The following is a 13,159-nucleotide window of genomic DNA, read 5'->3' as shown; positions in this document are numbered from 1 at the left end:
CACAACAAAAATATCCAAGACAGTCACCCTGACCATCTGTTGGATCGCACACTACCAGTGAGAGTGCCTTTTATCCTGGGTAGCTGAAGCAGGCTGCAACACTGTGCAACAAGTTCAGTTCCGCAGCTATCTGGCAACTTGCTCGTGGGGTAGACTTGCAGTACTTGATGTTTTTGATAAGCAGCAGTGTTCTCCAATTGTGAAAAAGGCACAATGGATGAACATTTGCACTTTTGTTTGGATGCAGAGAAGCACCTGTGCGCAAGCGCACCGCCATCTTACTGGAGATCCCATCACTATCTAATGTATATGTTCCAGTCAGCTACACTTCCAAAACTAATTATTTTACATTGTCAACTGAACCAGTCTCACTGGTCTTTAGGAAAAACAAGTGATCTTGTCACCTCACGTTCTTTAATGTCCCACATCTGCTTGCTTCAAGGCCTCAAGGACCCTGTGAATCACAACTTTTTTGTTTTACCTATCTTGCTGATTAACATACCTGTGAAGATAGTGGACTGACAACTCCATTTGAGTAATCTACTTTTAACTCTCTCATTACAAACGTGCACAGCCTTAAATATATATTGCACTTCAAGCTATGGAGGAAATCATAATTTGTAGCTAACCTAGCTATTGTGTATACAGTAAGATTACTGAGTCCCATGCTTATACAATTGGTCTACACATTGGGCACTAGAATTTAGCAGAGATTGATAGGGTAGATAATATCTTAACAAAAAATTGTTTGATGGCAATAAATTCAATGCAGACAGAGAAAATATGCCAGTAAGTGCTTTGGCATTTAAACAGCACATGAAATGTTTGTCTTGTATACCACAGAGGACCAGTAGTTTTCACTTCACTCGAAGCAGGTGGTATTTGTCTTGATTATAGTCCCTATTATAACATCCTGTTAAAGAAAAGTTGGATTGTTCAGATGAATTTAAATATTGTTTTAAATTTAGAGCTTTTTTAAACATCTGATCTTTTAATTCTGAAATGTTGCTAGAAGCTTTTAAAAAAACAGTAACACCAATCAGAGTCATAAATTGAAACACAGAAATCCACAGCATTATCTTTTAAATTATGCACAGATTGCACTTTCACAAACATCTGTATCATCTAGTCAATGCCTGTAAAATGCTTTGGATTGTTTCCTTCATTATTAACCTATTTGCACTTGGTAAGTAAATTGGCAAAGATTTTGCATGTTAATAAATTATATTTGTACAGACATTCCTGAAACACAGCTGTTTTCACTGCAGAGCCTGCTAGAAAATGTAATACAAAATTTAAATGCTAAGAGTGCTGGAGAATTGAAAACAGAAAATGATGGGGAAAAAATTAGCAGGGTAGGCAGCATATATTGCGAGAGAGACTGGTTAATGATCTGAAACATTAGCAAGTATAAAGGTAATAATTTAAACAATATTTGTTTACAGCATCAATTTATTATGCATCCCTAATGGCTCTTAAAAAGATGGTGATGAGCTATGTTCGTTCTCTGCTATAGAGAAGGAGCTTCCAGAGTCAGGAACCTACCAAATTTAGTGCAGTAACAAAGAAAGAGAAGTGATTTTCACATTGCCAGATCAAAATATTCAAAGAAAATTTATTATCAAAGAATGTATAAATTATACACCTTGAGATTAGTTTGCAAAGCAAGGAAGCTGAAAGAACACAATTACAAAAAAAATAACGATCAACTCCCGATGTGCACAGAGAAGGGTAGAGAAAAGCAACTCATGCAAACAATAAAAGTGAGCAACAACAACAGCATTTGGAACCGAATTGAGTCCTTGGATCCAAATCTCCGAGCAGTCTGGAGTAGGCCCAAAGCCTCTGTATTCAGTTCATCGTATTAGTGGAGCAAGTGGCCTCAAAGTTTGCAGACATCAAGCACAGCGGCTGAGGGCAGTTTTGCAGCCTTAGCTTTGTGGAGAGAGGAGCCTCTAGTCTACCTGGGCCGGTGTTTAAATTGTTTGAATGGCGGATTGTACCTTGCATTTGGACCCGGGCCATGCAGTGGTGATTCACTCAGGGCCTATAGCACACCGCCTACAACGCGGGCCTAGATTTCACTGCCATAAAAGCTGTTCTCGATCTCTCCAAATCAACTTCGCACCCAGAGTCATCTAACCTCGCCTGACTCTCAACACCCTGCTCTTCCAGTCTATATGGGCTGTCATTTAGATTGTCCAAACAGCAAATTGTAGCTTGCATTAGGACCCAGATCTTGCTCTAGCGAATCACTCTGGGCCTAGAACCAGCAATTCGCTTCAGACCTGGTTCTTGACCACTCCAAATTGACTTGGCACTTCAAGCTATGCACCCTCGCATCCGGGCAAAATTGGACGGGCATCAGAACTCCTCTGTCCTGACTTCTCCGCTCCAAATCGTCTGCTCCAACCATCAGGGTGTATCTCATGAATTTACTTTACCTTCTCTCACCTCTTCATTATTTGCAGAGATAGTTCACCACAATTCACCTCAAAAATTAAGTGTTATTAGTGATGTTTTTCCATCAAAATCCTTTGCTTTCAAACTACCAGTATGCTGTCACAAGTCTTTGATGGCACCATCTTAAACCAGAAATCAGACTGATTTGTGACCTGGAGATGGAGTATAATGTGGCGACAGTCTAATACTATCAGCATCATTGTCCCGTGAAGTAGAAAGAGATGTATGATGCTGTTGACAAAGCCCTAATGAGTTCCTGTTGTGGATTTTAAAGATTGTATATGCATCTGCCGCTCTGATATCGTAGTGGAGGGAGGTGTGTGAGATGCTAATCAAAAAGGGTGTGATGTGCTTCATGTTCTTGATGCTTGTTGGATTTGCATTCTTTCAATTGTGCCTAATCCAGAACACTTTCTGATCCATGGTGACTCCTGGATTTCGATGCTAGTTGTTACTCAGTAATTGCAATGTTGTTGGCTGCCACGCAGAGATGATTTTGGAAATGATAAATGTTTGATAGTTGCATGGTACAGAGATGTTTTCTGAATCTTGCTGCACAGATTGTGTCATTGTCTGAGGAACTGGAAGTGGTGGTGTTTCCGTGAACCTTCTCCTAGATAGTAGAGATCGAGGCTTTTGGAGAAGCCTTGGTGCATTGCTACAGTGCATTTTGTAGATGGCACACTCTACATCCTTGTGAATGACAGTCAGTGGTTTATTATTCATTGTGACTCACGCATTGAGTTGCATTACCTTGGTTGCCTTACAGCTTGAAAATTGATGGAACTACACTTGTCTACACAACTTGAGAATCCCATCATCTTTCTACCTTGCTCTATGAAGAAAGAATATGAGATAATAGGAAGCACATCATTTGCTGTAGAGTACTGAACCTCTGCTTTACTCCAATGATTTACAACATTTGTGTCACTGTTCTAGTTCAATTTCTGGTCTGTGGTAACCATGCAGGAGCTTGATGGGTCTGGGCCTGCAAATGGTAACAACATCAAATATCAAGGAGAAATGTTTAGATTCTCCAATTAAAGATGGTTGGCAGTTGTAATTTGTCAGCCCAGTCCTGAGCGTCGACCACCCATGCTGTGTGCATGCATGAACTGTTTTGAGATATGAGGTGCAGCTAAAACTGAACTCTATAGTAATTGGTGAAGTTCTCCACTTCTGACATGATAGAGGAAAAGATCATTGAAGCATCTAAAGGTAATTTGCCTTACGGCATTGACCAAAACGACTTTTGCAGCAAAGTTTTGGGGCTGAGAGGATTGAACTCCAGTTACCATAGTATCTCAATTTGTGCTGCATTCATTAGGGCGATTTTCCCCTGATTGCCTGACGTATATGCATATGAATTGATTTGACTTATATAGAACACCTGCATATGCTCCTTTTACTAAAATGCTTTCAGTTCATTTACTGCTGAAAAATTATGAAATTATAATGAAAAGCTGGTGAAGTATTTTAGTAAGTAAGTAATTAGTTGCACTTCAGTATTTTGACTGCATACACTGTGCCATGAAGAACTTTGAACTGAACTTTGAATAAAATAACCTTTTTTAAAATTAATTTTGCAGGTGGTAATGTTAATTGCCAGACTTATGATAAGGCCACACCATTGTTCATAGCTGCTCAGGAAGGCCATGTGGAATGTGTTGAATTGCTGCTGTCACATGGGGCTGATGCAAACCTTTATTGCAATGAAGATAATTGGCAGTTACCTATTCATGCTGCTGCCCAGATGGGTAAAGTCAAGTAAGTGCACACAGTCTAATTGAGCTATTAAAATACATATTTTAAACATTTTCCATACATTAAATATATTTTAAAGCATGACATCCAAGTGATACATATTGCAATCTAAGGAACTGAAAATCAGAAGCTGGAATTTGAATTGCTACAATAGCTCTTATTCTCTTTTTTTCTTATATTTAAGTATATTTTTAAAAGTTCCAGAAAGTACTTCCAATTTTATCTCAAGCATGTCTAGAGATTCCACAGTACCCATTTACTTTGTATACTTTCTACTCTGTGAAAAATGCATTTTAAAATTTTTGCTGCCAAATTAAAATTTTGCTTTGGAGCAATTAATCCTTTCCAATTTAAGTGTAAGTACATTGTGTGCATATCTACTGCTAAAAGTTATAAAGTTCTTGTAATTTGCAAGCCCTTGTAGAGGGTTAGGTTTTGTTTTGTTTTTCAGGGTGACATTTGCAGTGTTGTACTTAAAATCTCATTGATATTCATTGCAGCTGTTGATATACTTGGTAAGGATAAAGTCCAGCCTCAAATGGTTTTAAAATAACATGTTCTGAAGTCAGTTTCCACTGTGTTTTCAGTCAGTTCATTAAAATTTTTCCTCTAATTTGTGGTATTTCAAGTTTATTCAAATATATTGATGTGCTTTGTGTTAGTTACTTTATTATTGAGTCCTGTATTATTAACAATTCAGAAAGCAGGAGCAGTTTATTTTTCTTTTGTTCCTGCTGTGTGTGAATGTAATGTTCATTTAACAATGTGCTTTCATGTCTAACAGTGTGCTGGAATTTCTAATACCGATCACTGACCGAATATGTGATAAAGGGGCAAGTAAAGTGAGCCCTGTCTATTCAGCAGTGTATGGAGGACACCAAGAATGCTTGAAGATGCTGCTGCAAGTGGGCTACAGTCCTGATGCTCAAGAGTGTCCATTGTATGACTGCCTGTCACCCTTGTGCATGGCTCTCTCTCAGAGGTAACCCATTCAATGTTTGCTTCTGATCACTATTTCTACATAATTTGAAAAGATCCAGACTCCTTTTATTATTTTTGTAACCAGATCCACAGATGCTGTAAGCAAATCTATAAAGGGGAATAAATGCCAGGTCAGGGGTTCCCAACCTGGAGTTCATGGACCTCTTGCTTAATGGTACTAGTCCCTGGCATAAGAAAGGTTGGAAATCCCTGCCATAGATTGTAAATGGCAGGGAATAAATGTTATTACGCTTGCCTATGTAAACTTGCAGCTGTTTGTATTGGACAAATTATTATTAGGAAACTACTTTACCATGGAACTGATACCGGTGTAGACAGAGGCAACCATACAAAGGATATGGAGGAACTCATTGGGTCAGGTTGCATCTATGGAGTGAAATCAAACATCAACGTTTCGTTGCAGACAATGCTATTTGTTGCATTTCTTCTGGTAAAAGCACATGTATGGTTCTGTTGGCCCAGCAATGATGATGAAACAGAGATATATGGTGATATATGAAATAGTGAGGAATTTTCAGGTAATGGACATCCAATCAACCTTTGTAGTGAATCTTATTGGCTCTAGCTAAATACAAATTACTGCCCACTCCTTGCTCTCAAAGTTCACAGATTTGGATGTCGATGGACGAGGGATTCTATAGATGCCAGACCCAGCGACAACAGCCAAAGGTGGCTCAGCCAAAGAAGTGACATATGTAGGTGATGTGAGATGAAGTAGGAATGTGGCAAGAGAGCCTGGGCACGAGCTTGGCTGAGAGCTAACCCAACCAGACCAGTGGTACCAATACTTTTATTGGTCAATATCTGTTTGCTAGAAAATAAAATGGACTCACTGAGACTGAGAACACACAAAGAGATGAGAAACCCAAAGTTCAAAGCACATTTATTATCGAAGTATGAATATACAACCTTACAGGCAGCCACAGGACAAAGAAACCCAACTGACCCCATTAAAAAAAGGTCAAACACCCAATGTGCAGAAAAGAAAACAAATCGTGCAAACAACATAAGTAAGCAAATAGCATTCAGAACTGAAGTTCACGAAAGTGAGCCTCGAAGCCATTCATCACTACAGCTCGTCCAGGAGCCCGTTAGTTGCAGGCTACAACCTCAATTCAGCGCAGAAACAAGTAAAACTCGCAGGCAGTGAGCTGAACATTGGCCCGCTGCTCTCCTCTGGCCTGACATCCTGACTTTTTCCAATCTGGCCTGGCTCTTAAATCAGCAGTGGATGAAAAGTTTAATGTTGGGATTGAAATTAGTTAAGCAAAGGACAAGGGGGATGGAGCTGAAACCACTGCTTATTCAGTATTATTGGAGAATAAAGTTGCAACGTTTACTGTGTGGCCAGAACTATGTGGCCAGCCTTGTGTTTGCTATTTGCTATGTATCCAATTTATTGGCCAGAATGTAATCTCTGTATTGTCTCTGTACTATTGAATGCATCAGTGCCTTAAGAATGTGCTTTGAAGATGAAACAATTGGTTATTAGGGGAAAGAAATAAATATACATATTAAAATTATTATGAATTCCATGGAGCATGTGGAGATCTTCCAACCACCAGGCATTCTTTCTTTCTTTCTTTCTTTCTTTTTTTTCTATGGGGCAGTTAGGGGGGAGGGGTTAAGGGGAGGGGGTATGGGTTATATACATTGTTTTTTCATACTTTGTAATCATTTAAAAATGCAATAAAAAATTATTTAAAAAAAAAAGAATGTAGCTAACAGTGAAAGTAAGCTCAGTGCCTTAAGAATGTAGCTAACAGTGAAAGTAAGCATGTAGAGATAATGGTGGTAGACAGGGTTGTGGGGCGGTGTGATGGTATGAAAAACAGTCAAAGCCGGGAAGGGGGACGTGTGTTCCAAGGAGTAGACTAGACAGGATTGTGCGATGGTATGAAAACCAGTCAAGGCACTAGAACAAGTATATGCTAATATAACTGAGATGAGAAAGTACTATAAAGAATACTGTGTACTAGGCTTGGCAGGCAATTAGTGACACGTTCATTAATTGTCTCGGCTTTTGTTTGCAAATAAAGGCTTAAATTTCTTGAAGAATCTTCTGAGTCTCCTGGTTATTTCAAGAAACCACGACAAAAGTATCAGAAGGAATAGTGAGAAGTAAGGTGGTTGTGCTGACATATGCAAGCTACTAAAACTACTCATGGGCAGGTAATTAACTAATTGAAGGGGGTGGTGGTGGGAAGTATCTTCTTGGCAACAAACTTAATCCAAAGAATCATTAACGTGTAACACTCGTGCATATTAATTGAGGCTTCCAGTTTGGAGAGCAAACTCTAATTATTACATCTTCCCCAAAATGATGATGCACACAATATGCAAAAACGATTGTCAATCTGACCACTTCTTTTTGCTTATGTCCACTGTGATTTTTAAATTAATGAGTTTGATGTCCTGAAGAAACACTGGACTCAAACATAACTTTGCATATACTGGCTTTTCACACCCCATTCCTAGCTACACTTCCTTCCCCTGGTGCTGTGGCTCTCCTTGTTGTGGAGAGCGTGAGCATTCATGTTGCAGTCCTTTGGCAGTTCTCTCTTGAACTGTGGGCTTGAGAAGTACCCCACTTTGCCAATGTTACAGGTGCAAATTACCTCGCTTGAAACTTTTTAACAGCTACTGTATCAACGGATTTCTGATCTCCTGCTTCCATGGTAATGCTGCTTACAGTAGGACCCTTTTATAAATGAATCAGTAAGGTCTACTGAAGAAAACTGTGTAGCTGGAACTTGCATTTCTCCCTGTCTGTTTGGTCAGTTAGTTCCTTGAAATTTGAATTTAATACAGAGAAAACATTATTGATATCAATCATAATATATTTAGCAAGGAATAGTCAAAACATTGAAAGATAAATTAGAAAAAAGATAGGTATTTTGCTGTAAATATAATCTACTTTGTAAGTGAAAAATATTATAAAATATGTAGATCCTACATGTTTTTTCAGTTTTATTTGTTACAGTGTGGTGGAGTATTGTGTGTATGAACAAGTAATTTTGATTCAAGCAATTAAAATGTTGACCTCATTGTCATTGCACTTAGTTTTTGACACATTTTCATTAAGAAAATGAGAGTATGCTAAATAATAAGTTCATTTTTCCATCTCACTACGTCCAATGCCATGTTTCTTTTTTTTTTGAAAAGTAAATCAGAGGAAGGTAAATTATTATGTGTTTATCAAAGTTGCTTTATGACTTGTCACCTATTTTATTTCAAGGATGCTTTTAATTTGTAGGGTTAAACCTGAAAATATGTATTGAAATGGGAAAACAAGCAAGAATTATGAAATTTCAGAAGTGTGGTTATATAACAGCATGTCTATAAGTTATGGGAAGGAAGATTTGATACTGTTTTTGATTAGTTCAGAATGGAGGGTCCTCTTTTCCTTATTTGGTTCTGTTATTCAGTTTTTAAACTTTCATTAATACAGAGATTACTTCCAGCTTTGGTCAGGCAGAACTCAAGAACTGAATGTTTGATAATTGGTGTAAAAAATCTGATTACATTCATTAAAATTGGAAGTGACTTTACCAACTAGTCAATGAAAACCCAACAGATTGATGTATTACAAGGTAATGGAATGAAGAATTGTATTCAGTATATATTTGGCAATCTCAACTATACAAATCTGCTTTCAACTGTGCTATGCCTAATCACAATGGTTATGTTTATATTGCAAAGATTATTTGCAAGTTGTGTTTTGCAAAAAAATGATTGCTTTATATTGTCTCCTGACTTCTGAAAGGTATTGTTTTAGAAGTTGGACTGCATATCAAAAATAAAAGCCAACTCTTTCCAGAAAGATATGGAAATGAACAGGGAAAGATTCAAACTTTCCTGTGGCTTTAAATTTAATCACTTTCTTAAGTTTTTGGATGTGTACTAATGTTTGAATGATGCCAAAATATAATGAAATACTGTACAGTTTTAAACTATTAGTGGGGATTTGTAGACGTCAGTTTATTATTACTTACGATGACATTGTTGAAATAGTTTTACATCTGGATTAGGCTGTCAGTGAAAAGTTTGAAAAATAGTTTGAGCAAAGTAGCAGTTTTAGCCCAAGGATTTTGAAAGTGAACCATATACAAATCAAAATTTCTATTTTTATCACTTGTTTATGATTTAAGTAATTAACAATTTTCAGAAAGTCCTGCTGTGATAATTCAGTAGCAAGTGGGTTTAACTTTCCTTTTGTAGGCCACTACTGGTCAGTAAATTTTACATTTTGTATGAGGGTCATTATATGATCATTGTATGATCTGAAAGTAAATCATTATGCTTGACTTTGACAGAAATCCCAAGATTGCAACTAACAAAAATAAGTCTTTTATTGTTTGTGTTTCTCTCTGTATGAGCATTGATTATTCAGTTTTAATCAGTCTATTAAAATAGTTTGCGATAAATGTGAAGATTTGTGGTTATTTGACTTGAAAAAACTGATTTAGGACTAATGTATTTTTAAAATTATTTCTCCAGATTTTCTGCAATTCCCATTCTCCTGAAAGCTGGAGCTGTTGTAACAGGTCTTCATTATTCATATTGTCTACAATATCAGTACTTCCACTTACTGCAGTTTCTTCTGGAACAAGGCTACTCATTACCATCAGGCAGTCATTTAGCTGGCATTATAAAATATGGATTATTATCAGAACAACAGTTTAAGCACTGGTTACCTCACCTTTTATTAGCTGGATTGAATCCTGTGGATTTGCTTAGTGAAGCTTGGTAAGTAACAATTTCAGAGAAGCTTCAAATTGTTTTTTTTAAATAATGTCTAAGTGTCTTGCTTATACAGTATTTAAAAGAGAAATACATAAAATATGCATATTTACAATAGACAATAGGTGCAGAAGTAGACCATTTGGCCCTTCAAGCCTGCACCACAATTCTGAGATCATGGCTGATCATCTACTATCAATACCCGGTTCCTGCCTTGTCCCCATATCCCTTGATTTCCCCTATCCATAAGATACCTATCTAGCTCCTTCTTGAAAGCATCCAGAGAATTGGCCTCCACTGCCTTCTGAGGCAGTGCATTCCACACCCCCACAACACTCTGGAAGAAGTTGCTTTTCCTTAACTCTGTCCTAAATGACCTACCCCTTATTCTCAAACCATGCCCTCTGGTACTGGACTCTTCCAGCATCTGGAACATATTTCCTGCCTCTATCTTGTCCAATCCCTTAATAATCTTATATGTTGCAATCAGATCCCCTTTCAATCTCCTTAATTCCAGCGTGTACAAGCCCAGTCTCTCTAACCTCTCTGCGTAAGACAGTCCGGACATCCCAGGAATTAACCTTGTGAATCTAAGCTGCACTTCCTCTGCAGCCAGGATGTCCGTCCTTAACCCTGGAGACCAAAACTGTACACAATACTCCAGGTGTGGTCTCACCAGGGCCCTGTACAAATGCAAAAGGATTTCCTTGCTCTTGTACTCAATTCCCTTTGTAATAAAGGCCAACATTCCATTAGCCTTCTTCACTGCCTGCTGCACTTGCTCATTCACCTTCCGAGACTTATGAACAAGGACTCCGAGATCTCTTTGTATTTCTCCCTTACCTAACTCTACACCGTTCAGATAATAATCTGCCTTCCTGTTCTTACTCCCAAAGTGGATAACCTCACACTTATTCACATTAAACATCATCTGCCAAGTATCTGCCCACTCACCCAGCCTATCCAAGTCACCCTGAATTCTCCTAACATCCTCATCACATGTCACACTGCCACCCAGCTTAGTATCATCAGCAAACTTGCTGATGTTATTCTCAATGCCTTCATCTAAATCGTTGATATAAATCGTAAAGAGCTGTGGTCCCAATACCGAGCCCTGTGGCACTCCACTAGTCACCACCTACCATTCCGAGAAACACCCATTCACCGCTACCCTTTGCTTTCTATCTGCCAACCAGTTTTCTATCCATGTCAATATCTTCCCCCCAATGCCATGAGCTCTGATTTTACCCACCAATCTCCTATGTGGGGACCTTACCAAATGCCTTCTGAAAATCGAGGTACACTACATCCACTATATCTCCCTCGTCTAACTTCCTGGTTACATCCTGGAAAAACTCCAATAGATTAGTCAAGCATGATTTGCCCTTGGTAAATCCATGCTGGCTCGGCCCAATCCTATCACTGTTGTCTAGATATGCCACTATTTCATCTTTAATGATGGACTCTAGCATCTTCCCCACTACTGATGTTAGGCTGACAGGATGATAGTTCTCTGTTTTCTTCCTCCCTCCTTTCTTAAAAAGTGGGTTAACATTAGCCATTCTCCAATCCTCAGGAACTGATCCTGAATCTAAGGAACATTGGAAAATGATTACCAATGCATCCGCAATTTCCAGAGCCACCTCCTTTAGTACCCTAGGATGCAGACCATCTGGACCTGGGGATTTGTCAGCCTTCAGTCCCATCAGTCTACTCATCACCATTTCCTTCCTAATGTCAATCTGTTTCATTTCCTCTGTTACCCTATGTTCTTGGCCCATCCATACATCCGGGAGATTGCTTGTGTCTTAGTGAAGACAGATCTAAAGTACTTATTAAATTCTTCTGCCATTTCTCTGTTTCCCATAACAATTTCACCCAATTCATTCTTCAAGGGTCCAACATTGTTCTTAACTATCTTCTTTCTCTTCACATACCTAAAAAAGCTTTTGCTATCCTCCTTTATATTCCTGGCTAGCTTGCGTTCGTACCTCATTTTTTCTCCCCGTATTCCCTTTTTAGTTAAGTTCTGTTCCTTAAAAAAATTCCCAATCATCTGTCTTCCCACTCACCTTAGCTTTGTCATACTTTTTTTTTAATGCTATCCAATCTCTGACTTCCTTTGTCAACCACTGTGGCCCCTTTCCCCCCTTTGAATCCTTCCTTCTCCGGGGGGGATGAACTGATTTTGCACCTTGTGCATTATTCCCAAGAATACTTGCCATTGCTGTTCCACTGTCTTTTCTGCTAGGATATCCATCCATTTAACTTTGGCCAGCTCCTCCCTCATGGCTCCATAGTCTCCTTTGTTCAACTGCAACACTGACACCTCCAATCTGCCCTTATTCTTCTCAAACTGCAGATAAAAACTTATCATATTATGGTCACTACCTCCTAATGGCTCCTTTACTTCAAGATCGCTTATCAAATCCTGTTCATTACACAAGACTAAATCTAGAATAGCCTTGTCCCTGGTCGGCTCTCGTACAAGCTGTTCCAAGAATACATCCCATAGGCACTCTACAAACTCCCTATCCTGGAAGTTCAATATTTGATTGAAATACGGTATTATCATTGGACTTTTTATTGGTAATCTTTAACTACTGAGCTTGCATGCAATGTTTCATCTAGCAATTAATATTACAACTGACATGTTTTGAAATGAAGTGCTTGAAATGTAACGTATAATTGATTTATAAATGAGACTTCGCATTTGGAATTAATCTTTAATGGGATTTCAATCTTACAGTAAGTAAAAATTTAATGTTGCAAAACAGTAGCGTACTAATACATATCTTAATACTGTAGTTTAAAGGGAATTGAGTACAAGAGCATGGAAATCCTTTTGCATTTGTACAGGGTCCTGGTGAGACCACACCTGGAGTATTGTGTACAGTTTTGGTCTCCAGGGTTAAGGAAGGACATCCTGGCTGTAGAGGAAGTGCAGCGTAGATTGACGAGGTTAATTCCTGGTATGTCCGGACTGTCTTACACAGAGAGGTTAGAGAGACTGGGCTTGTACATGCTGGAATTAAGGAGATTGAGAGGGGATCTGATTACAACATATAAGATTATTAAGGGATTGGACAAGATAGAGGCAGGAAATATGTTCCAGATGTTGGGAGAGTCCAGTACCAGAGAGCATGGTTTGAGAATAAGGGGTAGGTCATTTAGGACAGAGTTGAGG

At 38.5% G+C, this 13,159-nt stretch overlaps 1 protein-coding gene across 7 annotated transcripts in view; it reads left to right on the top strand.

Moving 5' to 3' along the window:
- The window catches only part of asb3 (ankyrin repeat and SOCS box containing 3), a 100,505-nt gene that overhangs the window by 44,772 nt on the left and 42,574 nt on the right, over nucleotides 1-13,159 (top strand). For all 7 annotated transcript variants that reach the window (XM_059985932.1, XM_059985926.1, XM_059985927.1 and 4 more), the window contains exons 6-8: nucleotides 4,053-4,230; nucleotides 5,012-5,209; nucleotides 9,730-9,978. In XM_059985932.1, coding sequence (XP_059841915.1) covers nucleotides 4,053-4,230; nucleotides 5,012-5,209; nucleotides 9,730-9,978 — 625 coding nt within the window. The remainder of the gene's footprint in view (nucleotides 1-4,052; nucleotides 4,231-5,011; nucleotides 5,210-9,729; nucleotides 9,979-13,159) is intronic.

This window comes from Hypanus sabinus, chromosome 12 (genome assembly GCF_030144855.1).
Source record: "Hypanus sabinus isolate sHypSab1 chromosome 12, sHypSab1.hap1, whole genome shotgun sequence".
In the NCBI taxonomy this organism is placed as follows: Eukaryota; Metazoa; Chordata; class Chondrichthyes; order Myliobatiformes; family Dasyatidae; genus Hypanus; species Hypanus sabinus.
This window is presented reverse-complemented; position numbering and strand designations above follow the sequence as displayed.